The following is a 24139-nucleotide window of genomic DNA, read 5'->3' as shown; positions in this document are numbered from 1 at the left end:
TATGTGTACTCTTTGGATGTGTTCTCACCACCATTTTATCCTTATGCATTCGTAATTAAGGTTCCATAATTGATAATGCCTGTAACTCTCTCTTCACAAGGAGGCTATAGCAATTAAGAAAGTTATTTTTTGGACGTTAGATGCTTGTCTTATGCATAGGATCAAAAGGTTATTTTATTAACTTAGCTAGAACTAAGTTGAGATTCCATTCAAGAGGTGGTAATGAAGGCGGGGATAATTTTTTAAGCACCTTTCAGAAATGGGCACGCATGGGTGAAATAACATTAATATCATTTTCAACATTAAATATTGGAATCAATGGAATTGGGCACAAAAGAGGAAGCAAATATTCCATACCAATTCATAGGCAGTGTATTCCCTTGCGAAGCTGGGTTGTAATCCCTGAATGCTTAGAGTTGGCATTTTGCATTCTCCATTATATCAAAGAGTTCTGGAGGGGCCCAAGTGTGATAATATGTTCTTGAACACTTTTTCCGTTAGTTCCCACTCTTATAGTTTCCATGAATTATCCACTAAACATGCATGCGGTACATTTATTTCTCCTGGTACATGATGCACTAAAATTGTGATGTTCTTGGGAATTGCCCATTGCTATATCTTTTATGCCATGCCCGATAGAGTGTATGAACTCATCCCTCACTGATTAAGCAAACAAGTGTTGTGTTGTCGGTTAGAAACTGTGCCACCATGCTGTGGATTTGGCTTCGGGAAGTCTTCTTTATTGCATATACACTGCATTTAGCTCTGCTTCCTGATGTGACTGCTGACCCTGTCTTGTCCATGTACTAGGTGCACTCCTTAATGCAGATGAGAAACATCCACTGTAATGGTCGCTATTGGTACTGCATTTTTAATGTCTCCCCTTCAATATATTGTTATTTGACCACCATTGCAAGTCCTTTTCTATCATATTTGTTACAAACACTAGACTCACCTGGACTCAGTGATCATTGACATTTTACCTACTAATGAACTGATTTCATGTAAACAGGCAGAGTTGGTATCAAATTAATGACTTAATCCATAATACGCACTAGTTTTGTTAGTCCTCAATGTCAGAAACTGATGTGCCTGGTAATAGAGAACCTGATTCTGTCAGGCATAAATCTCTTGAATGATGAAGCGGCTAGCGTCTGCTCTGTATTCACAACTCCTCCAAGAAACAAATTTGCCTTCAGCAACTAATTGTCTACATACTGGTATGCTGCTGCTGCTACTACTACAAGAGAATTTGCAGGTTTTATGCCGAAAGTTAGAACTCTGACCTGATAATAAGCACCTTTCATGACAAACCTGAGAAGTTTTTGAAACAATAGATGCATGAAAATGATAAGTATTCATTTTTTAGATCAATTAGCGCCCGAAAATCATCCTTCTCATCAAGAGTTGCCATAACATTTACATATGTGTTTACAAACTGCAGACCCACAAGAAGTCTAAAAGTAAAATCCAGTTTTGTTGTATTAGAAAACAAACAGAATACACTCCTAAGTTCTTTTCAACAAAAAAGAATGTCTTATTTCTCCCTTTGGTTAAAGTGTACCTATTTCCTTTTGCAGTACCTGCATATGATTTTCTTTGTAATTTTGTCTTTGTTTCAAATTTGGAGTAATTGTTTGAAATAATGCAGTAGCCCTTCGTTACTAAATTTAGCGCCCACTTATCTGGTGTTATAAACTCCCACTGATTTCGGTAAACCACTATTCTGTTTCCTTGGCTGTTGTGAAAGTAGAATTAGTAAGGCATTTTGTACCTGGAGGGCCCTTAGACTTATGGCCTCTTGACTTCCCTCTGCCTAAATGGCTTATTGATTGTTGCCATTGACTTGACCCTTGAAAGGATGCCAAACTCCTCGGACCCTGTCTTTAGAGATATGTGTCTCAACAGCCTATCCTGTCCTCTTTTTCAAGGGAGGTTCCTATGTGATATATCACTTGTTTGTAATGCCCCCATGGCTTAGCTGAACTGTTAGCTTTTTAATCTGTGCTGTTTAGCCACCTGTAGATCTAAATATGTTCTCCGGTAAAAGGGCTATGAATGTTACTTGTTTGCACCACATTTCTAAAAGCAGAGATACACAGCCATTCATGTAATGTGAACAACGGTTGGCTAGTTCTATCTGAAATGTACAGGGCGCACTTGACACATGTTGGAAATAGTATTCTCCACTTTGTCTAGAGCTCTAGCTCTTTTTGATATTTCTGCGGAAAATGGTGAATAAATCCTCAACCTCATCCCACCTTTGGGGGCACAACTATTCAACAGAGGTTTGGAATTAGCAATGCACAACTGTTCAGACACTGATCTCTCAATCTTTCTACTACAGGCTCTAATTTCTTTCTATCTTTATCCGAAGATTGTCCATGTGTCACTGATTCACTCTTTCTGACAGTCCAAACAATTAAAGAATCTGGCTTCACATGAGATTGTATGTACTACAATCTTAGAATAATGGTTTATATTGCTTTTCTATTTTTGAAGCCACTGCACATGATGTGGTAGGCATTTTAAAAACCTAACTGCTCTGCCAGAATAAAGTAAGCAACATAGGGAATTACTGACTCTTTATCTCAATGGACTAAACACCTCTATTAAGAAACATACTTGCTCCAGCTCTTCCTCCATAGGTATCTGTTGCCTAATTAATAACTGCACAGAATTGAGTGATTTCATCTGGTGTAAACACCCTGGCTGTGTATAATTGAATATCTTTTTGAGGAGAGTCCATGACGCTTCTCTCTGTCTAGAATATTTTGTAACTCTTCGTCCAGAATATTTTTATCAATAAATTCATCATCTAAGTTTGTATCTCCCCTTTTCTCTCCAACATTACATTAATCTTCCTCCTGTTTGTTCACGTCTGTGTGTGTCATCTTACCTTTTTTTTTTGTTTCTGTTCTTAATTGTCCTCTCTGAGTTTTTTAATTTGGATCTTATGTTTCTAATTAATTAATTAATTCAGCTACCAAAGCATCAAGAGCCTTTTTACTTTGCTGTGTTTTCACAACCCTGGATAACAATTTTGGTTTAATGGGTTGCAGTACAGTAATCACACAAACACATACATAATAAATTAAATGTTAACAAATGTAAAGAACTAAAAAAGTATTGTATAATAAAATATATGAATATATTTTTAATAAAAAAGAAATTGTAACATTCATTTCTTAAAGAAAATAATTACATTATTGTAAAACTAATTCTAGACATACATACTTTTGTAATGTTTAATACATGATGATTAGATATAAACATTTTCCTTTAGGCGCCCTTTTTAATAAATCATAAGAAAAATTTAATTATGTTTAAGTTAATTAAATATTTAATTCAAAAGTATGGGCGTAATTACGATGTCAGTCATAGAGGAGAATGACTGCCCGACAAGGAGACGGAGGTTCCGCTTCCACAGTTAGGATGTGACCATCTTCACAGTTGCAAAGTGTATATTTTCTATTGAGGCTTGTGCTGCAGGTTGGAGCACCAGCCTTGATAGAAAATATACACTTTTAAAACATCCCTGCTCTGCGTGGCATGCACCACATAGCGCAAGGATGTTTAGGGGGGCACCACAGGTGACCATCAGGCTTCATAGCGGGAGGTACGGGAGCCCTGCTAGGGCCCCAAAGTCACTTTCCAATGGCCTTTCAGGGCTGTGGGAAATGGCCATCATAATACTGACGGTGTTGCCTGCCAATTTGGGGATTTTCAATTGTTACAACACTCCGATCCAGCTCAAGCCGTGGAATCCCTGTGTGGGTTTCCTTCCGACCACCGGTATTGTAATATGGCAGTCAGAGGGAAACCATCGATGACGTGCAGAAGCATCTGACTAGGTGTCGGATATCTTTCCGCCTGACATCAAAATCGGGTCGTATGTTATTAGTACTAATATGCTTTTTAATTTTGTTCTATATTTACATCTACAATATATACATATTCAATAATTTTAAAGTCCCCCCCCCCCCCCCAAGTTTAATAAACTTTTTGTTCTTTTCCAAATACTTTACCACAGAGAAATCTCAGCCCAATGATGCAGTTTGGGCATCGGGAGTATGGTCTTTTGGAAGACAGAACTTACACACTGTGTGTTCCTTACAACAATACAATATTTTATTTTGATTCCGACCTCTACTGAGATTAACAAATACATACACATGAACTCATCATTATTAAAATACAATCACAAAACTTTTAAAATTCCCTATAAAGTAGAACAATTAAAATGCTTTAAAATCCACCTGTTCAACATTCTATTGAATAGAAATGTTACGACTAGGTGCTCTACTTTAAAACAATTTAAAAAAACGTTAAAAAAATGTAAACAAGTTATGACAAACTAATTCAATGGCTGGAGAGTTACACAGCATAATCAAGTCATGAGCTAGAGTAGCTTTATGCTTTAATTAGATAGGTTTTATATATCGTCGTCGAGCCGCTACCATTCTCAGGTTTGGACAAATTAGTACAACATTAAATAAATCTTGTTGTCCTCTTTTACACAATTCACATATGCCTTTATTGTTATTTATAACGTCCCAACTGGCTCTGTACGTTGCTAATAGGAGTATTCCCATATGTAAAATAAGAATACAACGTCTTACCCCGTGTTCTAATTGAAATTGTAAATAGGGCGCATGGGTTTTAAAATCTATGCCTTCAGCGAACGCTTTATACTGCTTCAGCTGAATGCAATATTCTTTGACATTTTTGTAACTGATTCTCGGAGTCAGACGTTTTAAAAAGAGCTTCAAATGTGCTGGGGACCACTCAACAGCCTTTGACAAATTCCTATTAAAAGTATACCGAGATGCTTCCTCTCTCAAAGTCTCCAATTTAAAGCAATACCTTAATGTGTCCGGTGCTGCGTGTAATAGATTATACGCCCACCTTATGATGTTAGAAATTATTCGAGCAAAAATTTCCGTTGAACATGTTACTTACCTTCGGTAACAATGTATCTGGTAGAGACATAGTCTAGCCACAGATTCCTTAGCTTAGATTATCCCCAGGCGTCAGACTGGTCCAGAAAATCTTGGGCAGCAGCACCTTGGCGCTCTGACAAGGCAGTTTTGTCAGAGACTGCAACCGCTAGAGTGCACGGATGACAAGAGACCTCAGCTGGTAAAGAAGAAGAAGGTAGAATTAAACTCACCTCGGACAACCCAGGGTAAGGGTTGAAAAGGACACATGGCATATGAGCATATCGTCTAATCACAAGAAAGGGCAGAGCAAAGCCACTAAATAAAATCTAGCCTCGTGAGTCGGAGTGAAGAGGAAACATCACCCCGCAGAGGAATAAAGCCACACAAAGGGAGGCGAAGGCAAGAAGTTCAACCTGAAAAGGTTGTCGCAGGATGGGGAGGACGAGCGGGCGTTAAGGAATCTGTGGCTAGACTATGTCTCCACCAGATACATCGTTACCGAAGTAAGTAACTTGTTCATCTGATAGAGACGTCTAGCCGCAGATTCCTTAACTTAAATAGATACCAAAGCCATACCTATAGAGGAGGCGGGACTGCAACTAAGCCCCACTAAGGTCCAAAAAGGGCCTAGTGGTTAATAACATGACCAAGAGAGTGTCCTCAACCAAAGGACGAAACACGGTGTGGAGAAAAGTGACCATCGGACCCCTATACCCTGAAGAGAGCCGGAATCAAGGGGAGGCTAGGGCACCACAGCCCATCCAGAATAACACGAAAATCCCTACATGTAGAGGGGATGAAAAGGAGAACAACGAGCCAGAACACTCGTGCCTGATGGAAAAACATGCCAGACTTCAAAGAAGACAAAGAGGCATGAAGGATCCACAGGATCCAAGGTGTTGACAAGAGGCCAGAGCTAGCTGCAGCTAAATCACTCGAACAGCATTAAAACACTGTTAAACCTGCTCCCATAGAGATACAAATGTAGCAGTACGCTGACCTCTGTCCAGCACGTGCTGACATGGAAGAAAAAACACACCCAGTAGAAACAGGCATGAAAAGAGAGTTCAGCACCTCACAGGGAGTAGAACTGAATCTTATGGCGTGAAGGAATCGCAGGATGCGGCACCTGACAAAGCCCGCCCAAAGGACTGGAAATAGTGGGTATGGTGGGGAGAACGCGTAGCACCCCTACATGCACCACAGAGGAAGAGTACTGCGTAGACCCTCACCAGTCAGACATGTGGAGAGCCTCGAAAGGATGCCCATACACAGCCTAAAAGACGCTCATATGCAGCTAGAAAAAACACCAAGAAGCAAGACAGCAGGAACAGCTCAGATGTGCCCAATAGCAAGAAAGCAACGGGCCACACAAGTCATGAGAAACAACATGGCGCAGAAATAGCCTCAAGAAGATGCTGAGACCCGGCCAAACCCAGATACTCAGGTGCACCTAAAAGTACCTGGAGCTATACAGAAAGTGGAACCAAACTATGCTGTAAACCTCGTCTGCCGACAGTCCGGAAGAGAGCACAGTCCTCTCGCAGGACAATTTAGAAGAAAAGACAAGCCCAACAAGGGAGTACTTCGGACCAACTCACGGGTCCTAGATGCCAGGAAGAGTGGAGTTCAAGGAGAACCAGCTCCACGAGTCCATCACATCTAAGAATGCTAGTGGAACGCAGAAATCCCTGCGCTAAAGCAGCGGGGATGTGGAGAAAATTGCTGGGGAATAAGTCAGAAGGCCATAACAACCTACAACAGAGAGGTCCACGGCAACTCTACTGGGGAAAACAACCCAGGAGGGGCTAGCACCAAAAGAAGATAGACCACATGACAAAAGCAGGATGCCAGACCATGCGAGGTGGATACCACACAGCATAGACCTAGACCCGGAGTCTAAGCACTGCAGACAATCAAGCAATGCGACCCTGCGGAACACAGTAAAAGGAGGAATATAAGTCCCAGAAGGATACCCATAATGAAAACTCCACAGGAGCGTACGAAGGCAAAGGCAGATACCTGCCACCCACCAATACCCCACAAAGGGCAAGGGTCAACCCCTGGCAAGAAGGGGGGTCCTCTTGGCAAAACAATCAGAGGACTTGAAAACAAAGACAACCCAGCCATACGGCTATACAGACAAAATAGAGGCATCAGCCTGCCTCAGCTAAAAACTGGTCCGTAAAGGAAGATCGCGACCAAGAAGAAAAGTCAACTAGTCAGTGGCACGGCAGAATTACGGTAGCCCTGACAGAAGCCTGGAGATCGCAGTCAGCGTGGGACCCAAAAAGGTCTATTCCATTAAATGGCATATCTTGGAGGCGCTCCTGAATATTATCAGGGAAGCGACTGTCACGCATCCAGGCATCACAGCGCAAAGAGCACGGCCCACAGAGTCTGTGGTATCCAGGGAGGAGCGTATGGTAAAATGAGCAATTTACTTGCCGTGAAGTACAAGACGGAGTAATTCCGAGCGCAATTCCTCTGGAAGGGCAGGAAGAAGGTTAGCCATGGAGTCCCAGAGTGCTGAGGGTGCACGTGCAAACACGCATGTAGTGTTTAAAGCGCGGATAGCTGTGCTAGAAGAAGCAAAAAGCTGTCTGCCACATGCATCCAGCCACCGGGATTCCCGGGTGGGAGGAAACAAAGCCAAAGTGGAGGAGTCTTGCAACCCAAAAGCCGCCTAAAGTACCAGGCCCTGAGCTGCAGGATGGAGGGACAGGCAAAGTGGATCCCCCGGGGCAGGATGGTGCCTACCGGCTATAACCTGATCAACCAGGGCTCCGGAAGAGGGCCGTGCCCATGTGCCACGCAGGACTTCTAATAAAGCACCCCCAAGTGGTAGCAAGTGTTCCACTGTAATGGGCTCGAGATGGAGTAGATCCGTTAAGGGATCGGGAATGAGGGGTAGCACAGGAGGCTGAAAGCCAAGGATAGCAGCTGCCCTGGCGATAGTCCGTGTGTAGGCAGCCCCCAACTCAGTAATCACCCTAGGAGGGGACAAGAGGCCGTCGTAGGAGATGGTTGGAGGCTAATTCTCCCAGTCGCCATAAAGAGCGGGGCTGGGGAACGACCTGAAGGCCAAGCCACACTAGGAACCTGCACCAGCGGCTCAAGACCAGGGAAAGCAACAGCATCCGAAAAGGTTGCAGGGGTTACCAGTGTCGTTTGACCCCGCTGAGGGGACAGAAACGAGAAATCAGGGGCAACCCCAGGCATGGGCACTGGGGTTGATGAAAGGATGGGCACTGGCGGCGATGAGTGTGGCGACAGTGGCGTCTGTGGGCACCCCTACGGAGTCGACAGGACGTTGACGGCCTCCACGAGGGACGCACCCTCGACGCCAACCGGCGTCAGATGAAGAGAACTGGGCGTGCCCTTGAGAGATGAGCCCGGTTTTGGGTCCGACGTGGAGCCGAGCTCGGCGTCATTGACGCTATGCATCGACTGGCGGTGAGAGCCTTCCGTCGGACCCGGTGTCGCCGGCATCGCCAACGCCGCCTCCGTCGTTCGCGTAGGAAGCCGCACAGGGCTATGCACGGACTGATGATGAGAGTCTGGCGTCAAACCAGGCGTCGCCGGTATCGCCGACGCCGGTTCCGCCGTTCGCGCAGGAAGCTGCACAGGGCTATGCGTTGACTGGCTGGGTATGCTAGGGCAACCAGAACGGACTGGGCCACGGCCCAACATCGTCGCCTCGGCTCCAGAGTCGGAGTCGTATGCACACAACCCTGGTCGGGGAAGGATCCGCCGACGAGGACCCGGCCTGAGTACTCACCACCTCTGTGGGGCCGAAGGCACGCCAGTGAGAGAAGGAGACTCAAAGTAGGCCTGAAGAGCCCGGGAATAGGACTCCATTTGGGCTTGCATCGCTCCAACCCCTGGGAAAGGAGGGCAAGAAGGAGGTGACCTCCGGGCGCCCATAGCTAACCCCGTACGAGAGGAGTGGACATCATCGGCACGCCTGCGAGAGGTGGACCTCAGTGGACGCTTGTGGCTTCGCTTACCTTTCTTAGGGCGCCAGTCGCGGGAGCGGCCTCGGGAGCGAGCCCCCTCTGGAGAGGGAGAGCGGCGACGAGGAGAAACTGGTCCGACAGCCGCGCGGCCAATAACTTCATACGGCGTTCCCGAAGGGAATTCGGCTTCATCTGTTGACAGTTGCCACATTGCTTGGAATCGTGGTGCACACAAAAGCCGCACATGCAAATAAGGTGCAGATCAGTGGCAGACATCTGACGGGCACAGGCCTCACAGGCTTTGAACCCGGAGGGCATTGCACACTGTTCCGGTACGACACCAACGGTGTCGAGAAGGCCTAAAAGTAAGCTAGGAACTGCTGGTTTCCAGCAAAACAAGTAAACTGATGTTGGCACGCTCGGGAGGGGCATATATGGCTCCGCTGATGTCGTGTCCATGGACGACGCCAGGGAGGAGCAGTGTGGCGCTGCGCCCCCCCTCCCCCCCGTGTGCGCAGAGGAGCTGCTGCGCAAGATTTTCCGGACCAGTCTGACGCCTGGGGATATTCTAAGTTAAGGAATCTGCGGCTAGACGTCTCCATCAAGAGATAATTCCAAACGAAGAGCTTGAACTGGTACCGACAGAGACACCTTTACTAATTTTCAAAGTATGATTCCCTCCTTTACCTTTATAGATTGCCATGTTTTAATTTGTGAGAATTCCATAGCATATGATAGAATCGGTGGGATTTTCATACTATAAACCTCCAACATAGCTTTAAAGTGTCTTGTACCCGTAGTGCGATACAGTCTCAGTAAATCACATACATGAGATTTTGCCTTATGACTTAAATGTTGAAGGTGGGCTGTATCTTGTAGACTAGTCCTGAAAATACGGCCCACATATTCTTTTACTGTCTCATTTGGTTTACCTCCTAATGACCGTATAAAAGATAAAGGTTTCCTTCTACCACTGAAAGGGAGAGCTTTTGTTTTAGTAATATTTTTCAGCAGAACATTTTCAGTTGCATATTGATTTAGTTAGTTCAAGTTTCTTTGCAGTCCTATTGGGGTACGACCAAATATAACGGCATACATTAAACAATGTAAGTCAACTTGTTCCAATTTCGGAGGGAAGTTTTTTTATTCGGGAGGAACGCCCTCGTAGATCACTTATGTAGATAGAGAATAATAAGGGAGCTAATAAGTATCCCTGTTTCAAACCATTCATCGTGGGAAAGGATTCAGTTAGGCCCTTTTCACCCTCCATATGGACTCTACAGCATGTTGCTGTATGAAGGGAGTTTATAATTGTTAAGAGATCTGTAGGAATCCCCAAATTCTCCAATTTTCTCCATAAAATCAGTCTATCTACACTGTCAAAAGCAGTTTTAAAATCGATAAAAGCACAATATAAAATGTGAGTATTTGACGTAACATATTTGTCAAGAACTGTTCGAAGCACAGAAATGTTTTCCAGTGTAGAGTGCTTTGATCGAAACCCAGCCTGGGACATAGGAATCACTTTATTCGAAAAAGCCCAGTCTTTTAAATGTTCCAAGACACAAGCTGCGAAAATTTTGCCGGTGGCATCAGGAAGGGCTATTTGTCTATAGTTGGCTGGATTCATTCTTGAGCCTTTTTTCAGGAGAAGAACCACTACACTTCCCCGCCATGATTCCGTTATTTTCCCACTTTGCAGACATTATTGGAAGAGTGGCTATAAAAATGTACTTCAATCATCAGCTTATTTTTGTATGACTTTAATTGGACATCTATCCGGGCCCATCGCTGCTGATGCTCTGGACGAGGTTATAAAAGCTAATATTTGTGACTTTGAAATTTTCATTGATTCCTGCTCGCATTCACTCTTCTGCCCATAGTACTGTCTAGGAAGGATCTGATTTTGATGGTTAGGTTTATAGAACCAAAAGATGTGTTTTTCCCAGTCAGATGACGAGACTGTTGTAGCTTGAATTGATTTTCGTATTTCCATTTGTGCAGAAATTATGTTCCAAAATTATTTATTATTTCTGTATTTTACTACCAGTTGGACCCAAACACGGTCTCTTACAGCTTGCCTCTCTCTCTCTCTCTTTTTTCCGTTGACAGATTTTTTTTCAGTTTTCTTATTTCTCCTGGTCTTACGACACAAAAGGAACAAAATTGAGTTCTAATCAATTATTTAGTTGTTGAGAGTTATTACCTGCTTGTTTTACTTTTTGGAGCTTTTTAATGTTCTCTCGTCTTGTTGGATTCACTTGAAGAGAGGCAACTACAGACATAGCTTCATATCTGTCTATAGGATTGCCTTCTCTATTTGCAGATGATGACAACACTTGGGATATTGTGTGATATAATTTACGGATTGCTTTAGAGTTCCAGTGTATCCTTAGTGTTTTACGATTTATAACTGCCTGTCCCTCCAGGGAACTTAGAGACCACGAAGATGTATGCCTTGTAAAAACATCAATTTCTATGAAAAGTAACGCGTGGTCGCTTTCATGGGTTTGCTGGGTAGATAATGATTGGACCTTCGAGAAGGAGTCTAAACTACAGATGAAGTCATCTATAATTGAGGATTTAGTGGGTCCCAGTCTGGTGTATGCCGCCGGGATATCTCCATCGATTCTCCCATTTAAGATAACACCATTGATTGCTTCAATAGAGGACAGCAGCATTTTCCCTCTTTTAGATGGCCGGTGCAGTTTGGACATAATTTAAACCACCTAGATGCTATTTCCAACATGGCATTGAGGAGACGCAAAGTTAACAATTCCCTACACACTAATTTCCTATCTTGGTTGAAAACCACAGAAAAAGAAAAAAAATTCTCCTCAACCCCTTTCTATTCCTGGTCTTTCAAATGGCTTCAACCTAGTCTCCTTCAATCCCTTAAGAAACTAGTTACTTAGACGTAATTCTAGTTTTTGCAGTTTGGAGCTCTTCTACATTAACATGTGACCAATTGGCTCCCCGGTGTAGCAGATGAATCAGTGCAATTAAGAGAAAAGAAAAACATAAAACGTACAACACGTTTTGGGACATTGAAGGCTCACATTCAACGTCATTCTGACTCCACCCCTGGACAATGCCCGCAGTATTAAAAAACAAATAAAAGTTTTCTATGTACATTACTGGACCCAAACACTAGATATCAGAATAATGCACAGCATGCAAAACTAAAAGATGTTCGCACTGCAAAACTGGGACTTACGCTGGGCAAAGGGAATTACAATAACTCCACCAAAAACTCAAAAGGATATTAATTTTCTTTTGAAAGTATCAGACAGTCAAATGGACTTGCATTTGAGTTGCAACATAGTTGCAATCCAAGAAGAAGTTGTAAGGAGATCATGTAAATGAAGTCCTTTTCTCCACAATTCCATGAAAAATATCTTACAGAAAGGCCTGTTCTTAGCTATCTGAACTGCAGGGAAAGTTAAACAGACACATTGACAGGAACAGTTGGAATGCAAGTATAGGAACCATTTTTTGATGTGTTGATCTAGAAAGTAAAACATGCTTTGCGTGGGTTACTATTTTAAAGCTGATTGACTGCAAAACCAAAGTCTCGAGGTATCTACATCATAAGTTATAAGTGCCAAATTTATAGGCAAGCATAATGGACTAACAAACTAAAGAAGCAGGGGATTTGCACAGCAATTATGTTCTACTAGGCAGAATTCTGCACTTCATTGCTCAATTGGGGAGGAGTAGTATGATAACATTGCTTTCAATAGCACATTCAATGGCAAGTCCTGCCAATATTTTCTAAGCCAAACCATTAACTAAATGCAGGGTGCAAGATCCATTAAAGTCAGAACTACAGCAATGGGCTATTTCTGGGACTGGCTAAAACCGTAAAGCATCAACTTGATCAAGTTAGCACACGTTAGCACCATGACCACATGTCTTCAGTACTTGCTCAATACTAATGCTCAATGTCTTCTGGTTGAACAGTGTATCATGTATCAGTGTTTCTACACAATGCACAAGTCATATGGATTTAGCACAATTTTCTGACCAGGTTTCAAAGCTGCTGTCCAGTGTGGAATGTTTGTTCCTCTGGCAACAATCTATTTAAGAATTGTTCAATCTGCAGGGTACGGACACCAAACAAGAAGTTCAGACTCCAGGGCCTTTACTCAGCATGCAGGCAGAGACCAAGGGGCAGGGAATGTGAGAGTCTGGAAGTCCTTGCACTTTGGTCTACACCTTTATAGGAGCCATCTTGACAGCCACCTTTCATTCCAAAGGAAATTAAAGACATGGATTCTTTTTACCTCTGAGTTCAAGACTTGTTTAGTGGGACTCTGGCTGTGATTTGGTTTATATTTTAGATTAATTAGGCTTTCCTGTTTTCAGTTTCTATTTTTGGGAAATTTTGGTGTTTTTTTTCTGTGTTTTCAAGTGATTTCAATACCTTAAGAAAACAGTGGATATCAGTGGTTACACATTAAAAACAACAGAAACAGTGTTTTTCATGTGTTTATGGAACTTTTTGCTTTTGTTATTGCTTGTTTTCTGCACTGATAGTTCATGGTATATAGACAGTGTACGTTAAGTGTATATGAGGTACAAATAAATTTTTACAAATCAAACTTATCGTATTACACCATACAATACTTCTTCAGTGAGTCTTTGGTCATGCACGCTTGCTTTTTCCTTCCCATGTAAATTTTTATCTGTGAAAAGGCTCTCTCAACATTGGCACCTGAGGCAGGCAACGCCAAAATAGCCAGTACACAATTTGCTAACTCTGGCCACTGACACAGCTTTTAATGCTAATACTGGTACACTTGAAGATTGTGATTCTCTATGACAGGTTCTGCCACATATGCCTTGACTGGGGGCATATGCCCTCAGAGTTACTGGAGTGGTCAAAAATGAGGCAGCACTTTTGAAACTCCGGAGAAAATTTCCCTTTACGGAAATGATCTATAACTTGTGCAGAGTACCACAGAAAGGCTTCATTGACTTCAAATGCCATGGTTGGTGAAGGGCTATTATTCATACATTGTAAAATAAAAGTTCCTGAATTACTCCTCAACATTTCTTTTCTTACCAAGTGGCAAGCACTCTAACATGGAACAAATTACAGTGCCAAAGTCACCAAAAGTGTCGCCCAGCCTACTCTCAAGGAGATGTTTCGCATCTACACCAAATATGCTTAACACTTGGTAGACAAGGGTGTTTTCAGACTCAAAGGGGCAGATTTACAAGAACTGGCATCCCCGCACATCAGCAGAGATGCACCAGTGTACGTCACACAAAAACAACCATGCGCCATCATGGAGGAGTCGCATTTATAATGGGACGCAGTGTGGCGCAAGGATTGATAGATGCGTCATGCATCTATTGGCGTAAAGGCAATGCATTGCTGTAGTTGTGTCGCAAGCACGACGCAACTCCAGCAATGTTTCGGAATGCAAATTTCTATTATGCTGCGTCACTCCTTACGCCTGCTGTTTTGACGCAGTGGCATCGTAAATGTACCTCCGTAAAATCTTGTAGATTTCATTACGTCACTTTTACGAGGCTTTCTTATGTCAGAACGCCCACCCTGCATACATTATACCTGACACAGGTATAATGTCGTGCAGGGCTTTACAACGTGACGCATCTCTCTAGATGGGTCACGTTGTAAATATGTCGCAACGCGGCACCTTGTTTACGATGCTGCTGCGTCACAGAGGAGATGCAACAGTGGCGTAAAGTTGTCGCAAGGGGCTTGTAAATCTGCCCCTCGTTTTTTTATTATGCCCACTCCAGAAGTCATTCTTTCAAGTAAAAATCTAAGTATGAAGTAGAGTGTACTCACTTAGCAAAAGTTCTGAAAACAGTGGCCACATGGATAATATAGCATTCATGGCCTCTAGGACTGAGAACCACCAGCTAAGGGACACAGTTGGGATGACTATTTCTTTGATGCCACACAAAGCACAAAATAAATGCTTACAAGAAGTTGTAGAGGTTGTGTAAATCATAATTATTTTAATTCCTCAAGTGCTTGAGAACTTGTCTGAATGACTTATTTTGATATATACGTATGGCAGGAATGTTAAATATGTATATTTTTGCAGATTACTCATGGGTACTGTTTGTTGCAATCACTTACTGGGCTGTGCAGTCTGAAACTTTTTTACACAGTATTGCAGACTCTTTACAAATAAGGAAATATCTTTTTAAAAATAAATCAGAACAAAGTCCAACAAATAACATGAGTTCAAGGTGGAGTGATGTCTAAATGATAAGATAGAACTAAATCATGAATGAATAACAAACAAGTTCCCACTTGCAAGGGTGATGGCCTGCATAATACTAATCACACAACTTTTTCTACCAAACTGAAATGAATATTCTGTTCCCAAAATTATGAATAGATCGTTTTTCATGGCTGTACCAGACTTAAGCGAAATGTCATCGAATTTCATAGTTACGCTAGTAATAAGAACATGTTTTCAGAAACTTCATGTGATGCTCTTTGGAAACAGTGCTGCTTTTGTTCTGTGTGAAATTTCTCAGGCCTCCCTATGGCCGATGAAAATGCTATAACTGTCTTGAAATCTCCACTAAAAATGTACATCTTGGGGTGAATTACTCTTGCTGTCCTCATTTACTGAGATGGGAAAACAAATTCCAAACAACTCTATGTCAAATTGCCAAAAATGAGACCTGGTTGTAAAAACTGTGCAGTGTAGGCTGTAACTTTCATACCTGCCCCACCCACCACACCCACTGCTAGCAATCGCTCATCAAATGTAGCCTACATTTCACAAAAGAAAAATCCAAGCAACTTGAAAATTTGTAAAGCAGCGTTTCTTGCCTATCCGTAATACCAACAATGGCCCGCTTTGTACTACTAAATGCTCCTACTAATAGGATTTGTTGTTAACATTTATAGGGTGCTCATGCAACTGAATGTTTCATTATTCTTAGGCTGTCCGGTTTTAGGTTTAAACCTATAATAACTGATTAAACTCCACCAGAAGGGAAATAGCACTCACCAGTGTAAACATATAAACACTGGAGAAAAACATGCACAACCAAAATGACATTCAAGGAAAGGAAAGGGAGAGTGAAAGAGTAATTTTTATTTCTTCCTGAAGGGGCCAATACAATGTAACTTTGTTATATAAGGTAGCAGTAAGAAAGACTGGGCTAACATTATTCTGCTTGAGTTTTGTTGTTTAGGGATGTCACTAAAATATTGTTTCTTCTTCCTTTTTTCAGTTATGTGGTCTTTGGTCTAAAGATACAGGGGTTAGAAGCATGTTTTAGGTGTTGTTTGTGTATTTCATAAACTGTAGAGAATGAGGAAATATCAAAATCATATTTGATCTTTTGGCTACGTTTGAGTCTTTCACTGATATGAAAAAAGTAGGTTTCATAACAATCTTTCCCAATATGTACCATCACATTTACCCACAGAGAATGGGTAACAACCCTTGATACATCAGCCCCCTTTTCTAGTGAGTCAGTATTGATAGTAGGTGAATTGCCAAAAACCCCAGGATTTAAACATTCAATGCAAGGTATAGTGACAGGTATATGTGAAATGAGTACAGTCACAAAGCATCTGGGATACTGGTGAAAACATGACAACAGACTTTTGGAAAACATGGAACGCAGTTTCACTTGGAATGCTGCTGCAAAAAGTTTTTACGAAGTTCAACAAAGATTGGGGGATATGGTTTGTATTTGCAGTGATTCTGCTACGTATATAAAAAAGTTGTGTGATGACCTATCAAAATCGATACCTGAGCTGAAGTGCTTCCCTGTAAGAGATCCTTGCCACTTGTTAGATGGTATGCTGAATGTATCTTTACAATCTTCATAGTTAATGAAGAATGCTATTGACTTTTTATCCATTCTGGTGCACTGTTTTGTTATGCGCGGAAACTAAAACTCAAATATTTTTCATGATCAGTTTTTATTCATGGAACAATGCAAAAAACAGAATGTATTGGTATGTCAATGTTCAATGAGGAAGATTCTCTTTCTAGCTTTAGTGGTTCTACAGAAGCTAGACAGACAAGTCACTTACCTCTGGTATTGCTCTTTCTGGTTGATACACCAGACTGAATCCGGAGACTTTTCATATCATTGCTCCGGTGCACAGTGGGGTGACAAAATGCAGATCCGTACTGACTACAAACTACCCCGGAAATGAAGAAGTGAAGCCACATACATGAACCACCCTAGCACACTGCCATCAGTTTCTTGTCTTTTCTGCACCCTCAGAGATAAAGCATGAATAATTGTTGGGAATAATGTGCTGATCACAAGCTTGTGACTATTTAGATGATAAAAGAGGCCACTCCACTGAACTGAGAAGCAGGCTGGCAGTGAGTAATGAGTGGTTTGACACAGTATCCACCAGAAAGAGTTATTTAATGTAAGTAACTTGTCCTTCTGATGGATACTTCTAACTGCGTATTCCTCCCCTTACAACAGATACCAAAGCAGTACCTCCTTAAGGTGGAGGGTCTGACTGTCGAGTGGTCTCAGAATGCTCCGTTATTCAGACATTTTGGTCTAAGTGTCTTTTCCGATGGGCCTGGCTGTCAAGGCAGTAGTGCTTTGTGAACCCATGCACAATGCCCATGTTGCAGCCTGGCAAATATCAAGGACATACACTCCTCACAACAGTGCAGTGGTAGTAGCTTCCCCTGGTGGATTTGGCTCTCAGGTCTTCTGGGTGCATCTTCTTGGCCAGTGAGTAGCAGATCTTAATGCAGATTGATTTTGTGTAGGGCAATCTTAAGGCACAGATAACATCTACCACCTCAGCTGGCAGATTAAAAGTAGTTACCTTTCACTGCTCTATCTCCGTAAATGAAGGTACAAGTACCACAGATTCAGGTGCGGGACTCTGCCCTTCTACTTTGACAGGAGGTCCTCCTAAAGTGGAAGCCTAATGAGAGGACAGGTACTCAATGCTCAGGAGCGCTGTGTAACACTCTCTTGGCCAAAATGGCCCACTAGGATGGCTTTGGCCCAGTTGTTCTTGATCTCCTTCAGAACTGGGGGCGGGCCAGCTCACCGTGGTAAGGAGTTCCTTGTTTCATTCATGTTCACATGCGTCTCCCTAACAAGGATTCTTGGGAAAAATCCAGCACGCAAAATCATTGAAATTCCATGTTCTCAACAGTGGCAAAAAGATCTGGCCAGAGTTTCCTTCCGTCTCCCCAATGGTACAAGATACTCAGCACCACCTCAGGATACAGGCAACAATAAGGATCTACCTGATTACACCTGCTTAGTTTGTCCACTTTGGCATTTAGGGACGCTGTCAGGTGGTTGGCAACTAGAACGATACCCTGGCTCTCTAGCATTCTCCAGAGGTGCAAAGCCTTCTGCTACAGGACCAGGACTTCAAATCTGGCCTGCTTGTGGCAGTGTTACATGGAGTTGGCAGGCGTAGTCAGTGAGAACCTGTAGCACTCTTCCAGTGATGGATGGCAGGAAGGTTTTCAGGTATCAGACCAATGTTACATTGCTCCAGCAGACTGATGTGGAGTCTGGCTTCCAATGGATCTCACCCTCCTTTAGGTGACCACATCTCCCTCCAAACCAAATGTGCATCAGTCACCACTGTCAGTTCTGGATGGGGAAGGAAGGGTGGCCTGCCACAGAACCTGGGTTGACTGGTGTGCTATCACTGCAGATTTTAACCAGTCTCTTGCAAGGTCTGGATGGCCTTGAAAAGGCAGCCCTGATGCTTGTCCCACAGGGGTTTCAGGTTCCACTGCAAGGCTTGCATGTGCTACCTAGTGTGGCTAAAAATGATGCTGCATAATGCCAATAGACCAAGAAGCCTCAAAATCATGCTCAGCTATATCAAGAGTTGAGGCTGAAACCTCAAACTCATAGCCTCACTGCTGCAGAGGGAAAGGTTTAACTTCACCTTGTACAGGATCACCCCAATAAATAGAGGCATTTCTGATGAAATCAGGTGAGAGTCTTGCTCATTTATGGCAAAACCAAACAGCGCTAAAATTCTGCAGTCATCTCAAGGTGGTACATGACTGACTGTGGCGAGTCCACCTTCAGCAGCCAGTCATCGAAGTATAGGAACAAAGGAACTCCAGACCTCCGAAATCAATTTCATGAACACCAGAGGGGTGCTAGTGAGGCTGAATAGGAGCACAACAAACTGAAAATGCTTCTGGCTCACTTTCAACCGCAGATAATGCCTGTGGTACTATAGGACGGGTATGACACAAGACTAATAGGGGGTGATATGAATTGTCCAAAGGAAAGAGGGGCACAAACCATCTTGCCTTTGGACAATTCATATAACCCCTGTGAGTCTTACCGTATGGGTATGCCCTAGAGGGATCACCCCTAAGGGCAGAGTTCATCTTTCCTTCAGACAATTGATATTTTTCACTTAAGATAAACAGTCTCTTCTTGTATTGTGAAAGTGGGCATAAGAGTACATCGTCATATGGTAGAAAATGTTGAGAGTCCAACTACACTATATATGTCAATGTACCATGAGATATCCTGTTCAGCACCCCTATATTCTCTCCTTTGTATTGGTTTGATTCTCATACAATTTTTTAAAGCATATAAACCTGCTTGCATGACTGATTCTATTGGTCTTTAAACGTTTTTTATGTATTAAGTATTAATCAATCTATTAGAGATATCACTCTCGGGCACCACAGAGAAATAAAAAAAATGTCCTCAGCATTCTTGCTTCCAAGTGAATCTCTTGTTGGCACCTTTACCTATCTTATCCTAGCTACCCAAGCCTACAAGAGAATATTGGGTTGCCCTTTTGAGTATTATATAGCCCACTGTAGTAGCCATTGAATTTCAGAAGCTGGTGCCGGAATTGTTTAGCAGAGGTCAACAGCCCTAAAGAACATGCTGTAACCCGGTCTTTGAAGCGATTCAAAGCAGACTCCACCTTCTCCATAAAGAGGTGATGTCCATCAAAGTGATACATTCATTAGTGAAGGTTGTACATCGCCACAGAAACCAGTGGACCTCATTCAGGTATGATTACTAATGACAACACCAGTACCGACTGCCCAGCCAATGCAATCCATGGTATATAGATAGGCGGGAATAACATACTTGGCCGTGTTCAGCTTGTCATCTATCGTCTCAGACAGAGAGGCCCAAAGATCCTTTGGGACTGCCAGCAAAAGCGCATGCCCTAATGGGCATGTGTATATCAGCCTAATAGACAGACTGTGTTTGTGGATCGCAATTCCAAACCCATCAACCCATTTGGATTCTTTATCCGGAAGACTGGTTGATGACTCAGGGTTCACAATACTGGTTGAGGTTAGTAAAAGAAAGGCTCTGCGGAGTGGGGTTCTTGGTGAGATAATCCAAGTCACAGGCACTGTCAATTAGGTCTGGCCACCTGCCTGCTCATGGGCAAACAAGACCAAGGTTTCAACCAAGAAGCCACCAGAGTATCTGTGAGGACATCGTTAAATAAGAGAAAAGGTCCAGATGTTGCTGGCCAGGCTGTAGGATCTTTAACAAAATATTTGTGTTAGTCTCAATTAAGGCAGCTGTAATTCTAGTACTTTGGCAGCTATCCAAACCATCACTTTAAATGAGGCACTTTCTTCCTTTGGTGACCCATGTGGCAAGTTAAGTTTTGTCTTCGGGAGGTATCAAGTACACTGGCATTTTTTAAATCAAAATATAGGGCAGCATCATCACTGTAATGAGGGGGAGTAAGCCATTCTCCTTCCCATCAACATCATTAACGTCCTGGGTGTACTATGCTCAGGCGGAGTTTCAGAATCAGAACCAAAAAGAGAGTGGAGCCTCTGCTGATAGCTGTGACACAGTAGAGGTGTAGGGATAGAATCAGGGTGCATGACCTAACAGTAAGCTTTTATAATCGTTTAGTAAATCAGTCAATCACAAGCTAAAGTCGGTTCAGGATACAACATGGGCATCGGTACTGGACGCTCAACTGTGCCAGCATGGGGGTGGGACCAGCACTGGGGTGGCGAAAACCAGCATGGAAGTTTCTGCCAGAGTCGGTAGGGGCCTTGTAACTGGTCTAGAGCAAGCAGGCTGCTTTGAGGAGGCCTCCACCTCAGATAACCTGTCTGGAGGCCCCTATGTTTTCATGGGCCGGAAGGCGCGTCAGAGGGCGACGAAAGCACACAGAAAATGTACATCATGACATCTTTGAAGGCCTCGATCTGCTGCAGGGTCAACAACCCGGGGTGTGCCTGGAACAACCTAGGTATCAGCTCCCTGGCCTGTGACTTTGATATAGTGTGACTGACATCTAGACACCTTCTCGCCTTCACTTTGGAGTCAGAGTGGCAAGATGGGATTGAGTCCCACTTCACTTTTTTATGCTTGCGTTTGGACTTGGGGTTCCACTTCCTAGAGGATGTTAAGCAGGAAGTTGAGTGGTTTCAGAACTAGCCCCATGTCGAGGACTGAGAATGAGCCTCCAACCTGGGGAGGGCTCTACACGAACAATGAAACTTTCCTCTTGTGTTCAGCGACATTCTTCACCCACTGCTGCGATTTGCCTTCGGATGTATGAGGGCAAACCATCACATGACTTCTAGTTGTGTTCTGAGTCCAGGCAACAATGCACACTACTTGCGGGTCCATGGTCAACGTCTGCTTCATGCATTTATGGCACAGTTGGAAGCCTGTCATTTTCAGTTGGGACATTATTTCCTAACACTACGGAATAGTGTGGCGTCATCATAAAACCGACAAACCGGAGCTTTGGGTCCACATCAGAAGGCGCAGAAACACAGTAAGTGGAGTCAGCACACAGGGGAAGCACTTACATGCGGCTCAGCTCTGTCGATGCAACAGCAGGGTGGAGTCAACACAGGGCCGCATGGCGTCACTTAGCGGCGGGCGTGCGGGAGCAGTTTACAAAAAGTCCTGATTGAGCCTGGCGCATATTCGAAGGTGAGGAATCTGCGGCAAGCAGTATCCATCAGAATATAGTTATGCATGACAATTAATAATTTGTATAGATGTAATGCCCCCTCCTGGATGTTATTGTGAATTGCTTAAAAGTTAGCAACCTATGTAAATTGTTTAAGAAAACTTACATAGCATAATTTCCAACATTTCACAGATTCTTTGGGAACAAGAGCCTTAAGCAATAATCATGAAAACATAAGGACAACACTCTTACAGTCCTTTCATTTCTGACTTCTGAACTTGTATCAACATATGATTTGTATTGAAAGATACATTTTACTATTGCATATTGCAATCTATCTGATGCAGGTGCTTACCAATCTTTGATTCAAACGCTTATTCTCTTCTTCTTTCAACTGCAAAGTCTGTAGGAAGCCAGAACAAAAGCTTTATCAAATTTTCTGCACCAATTTAAACTTAAGATAAGCTTCAGTCTATGGTCATTTGAATAAACCTTTTTTTATAATTTTAACATTATGTTTATTGGACTACACTTTTTAACATTTACTAAGCTGGTATACTTCGACCAATTAACTTTTTGGTATGAAGCTAAAAGAAATGTTTTTTTGTAAACGGAGGTATTATGAGTGAAATAAAACCTAACAGGGGAAATTATACTGCAGTACTTCTTTTTGCCGCAATGAGTAGTTTATAACAACTCCACAAAATGAACGATGAAAATTGAATCAGGAAATGGAACAACGTAACAGGAGTTATTTATATTTTGGTAAAGTATTCTAGGATACTTTTAAAGAAATAAGCAAAATCGACAAATCTATTAACATTTCTAAATTCCACAAGATCGGAATGTAAACAGACTTGCTCATTTGTTGATACCAATGAATGTCAAAGCATGCATCATTCCCTTTAAGAGGAAAACTGTGTTAAAGCGTGAATGAGGTGAATGCAAATGCTTCTCTAGGCTCAAGCATCTGACAAGAAAGAAAAAGATACTTACCTTTCGTAATATTTCTGATAGGTACATAGTTTCTCTGCAGATTCCTCTCCTTATGAATACTCTTTACTGTATTCAGCATGGACCGGAAATAATTGTTTCCCCTCAGCAAACACTTTTCAATAGCGCCAGGTCGATGCCATGCGGCTGCAGACACAAGTCCACTTCTGGATAAAACATCACTGATGGACATTAGGTACCATCGGGTGAAATAACGTCAGGTCTTCACATTATTTTCGGTCCTCGAGGCATGATGAGAGGCACCAAAAGAGACATAGCAGTAACAAATACAGAATAAATCATGTTTACATACCGCTGGATCTTATTAATCATAATGCTAGCTCATCTAGGAAGAGGGGTGCAGTAAAGAACCATTGGGAAGATTGAGTATCCACCAGATTATCTTTGTCAATACACAATATTTCCATCTGATGTATACTTCCTCCTGGAGATTCTTCACCCGATAACAGAGTCCCAAAGCAGAACCTCCTTGGGAGGTGGGATCGAGTAGTGCGGCTTAGCCAGAGAAATCAGGCAACTCCACTCAGGTAAAGTACAAGGCCATATGGAAGGCTGAAGCCACTGTGATGCGAAGGAAGAACAAGTGTGAAGAATCAACTTCCAAGAGGGGAGGGAAGACTGTCAAGGGTAGGCAGAATTGGTTGGTTGATTGCTTTAATTCGATATGCATATATCATAAAAGCATTACAAAAGATAAAACAGCATGTCGAAAAAGGGAGACTGTACATTTAGATTTAAAAAGAATAAGATCACAGTTAAGTAGAATAAATTATCTAAAACAGCATTAAATTGATACAGCCAGTCTTTTAAGTCGAATCAACCAAGCCCATTTAAAAAATTTAGAGACAGCACAAACAATGTTGGGGGCTGTATTAGTTAAAAGTATCCGAAGGGCGACTGTGTACTGGCGGGTGCCCAATTCTCTGCAAATTGGTTTGAGCCATCGTGATCTAGGGCGCCCATAATCCGGACATTCAAATAGAAGATGTGGCACAGTCTCTGGTTTGTCAGGGCATAGGGCACAGTAACGTGATGCAGGCTCTGACTTGTTCCACCTGGAGCAAAGGTCGGCGAGGGGTAGAGTTCCTAATCGGAATTTAATGTACAAGGACCGGTCCATGGCGATGGTGATTAGGTCCATGTAAGGCTCAAGCGCAGCAACATCTTTTATGAGCAGAAAGGCTGCAGTGGCTTTGCAGTGCTGCTGGTTACTGGTGCGCTTCGCGGAGACCCATTCCCAATACAGTTTTTTTAGAGAGTCCTTTGGGGGGGCTGAGCGGGTAAGCCAGCAGGATTCCAAGCCTAGGTCCCTT

The 24139-nt window shown here is 42.8% G+C and overlaps 1 protein-coding gene across 6 annotated transcripts in view; it reads right to left on the bottom strand.

Moving 5' to 3' along the window:
- Positions 1 to 24139, bottom strand: part of RB1CC1 (RB1 inducible coiled-coil 1) — a 647143-nt gene that overhangs the window by 96904 nt on the left and 526100 nt on the right. For all 6 annotated transcript variants that reach the window (XM_078687307.1, XM_078687311.1, XM_078687309.1 and 3 more), the window contains one exon: positions 22168 to 22215. In XM_078687307.1, the coding sequence (XP_078543433.1) occupies positions 22168 to 22215 (48 nt within the window). The remainder of the gene's footprint in view (positions 1 to 22167; positions 22216 to 24139) is intronic.

Source organism: Lissotriton helveticus, chromosome 4_1 (assembly GCF_964261635.1).
Source record: "Lissotriton helveticus chromosome 4_1, aLisHel1.1, whole genome shotgun sequence".
Classification (NCBI taxonomy): domain Eukaryota; kingdom Metazoa; phylum Chordata; class Amphibia; order Caudata; family Salamandridae; genus Lissotriton; species Lissotriton helveticus.
This window is presented reverse-complemented; position numbering and strand designations above follow the sequence as displayed.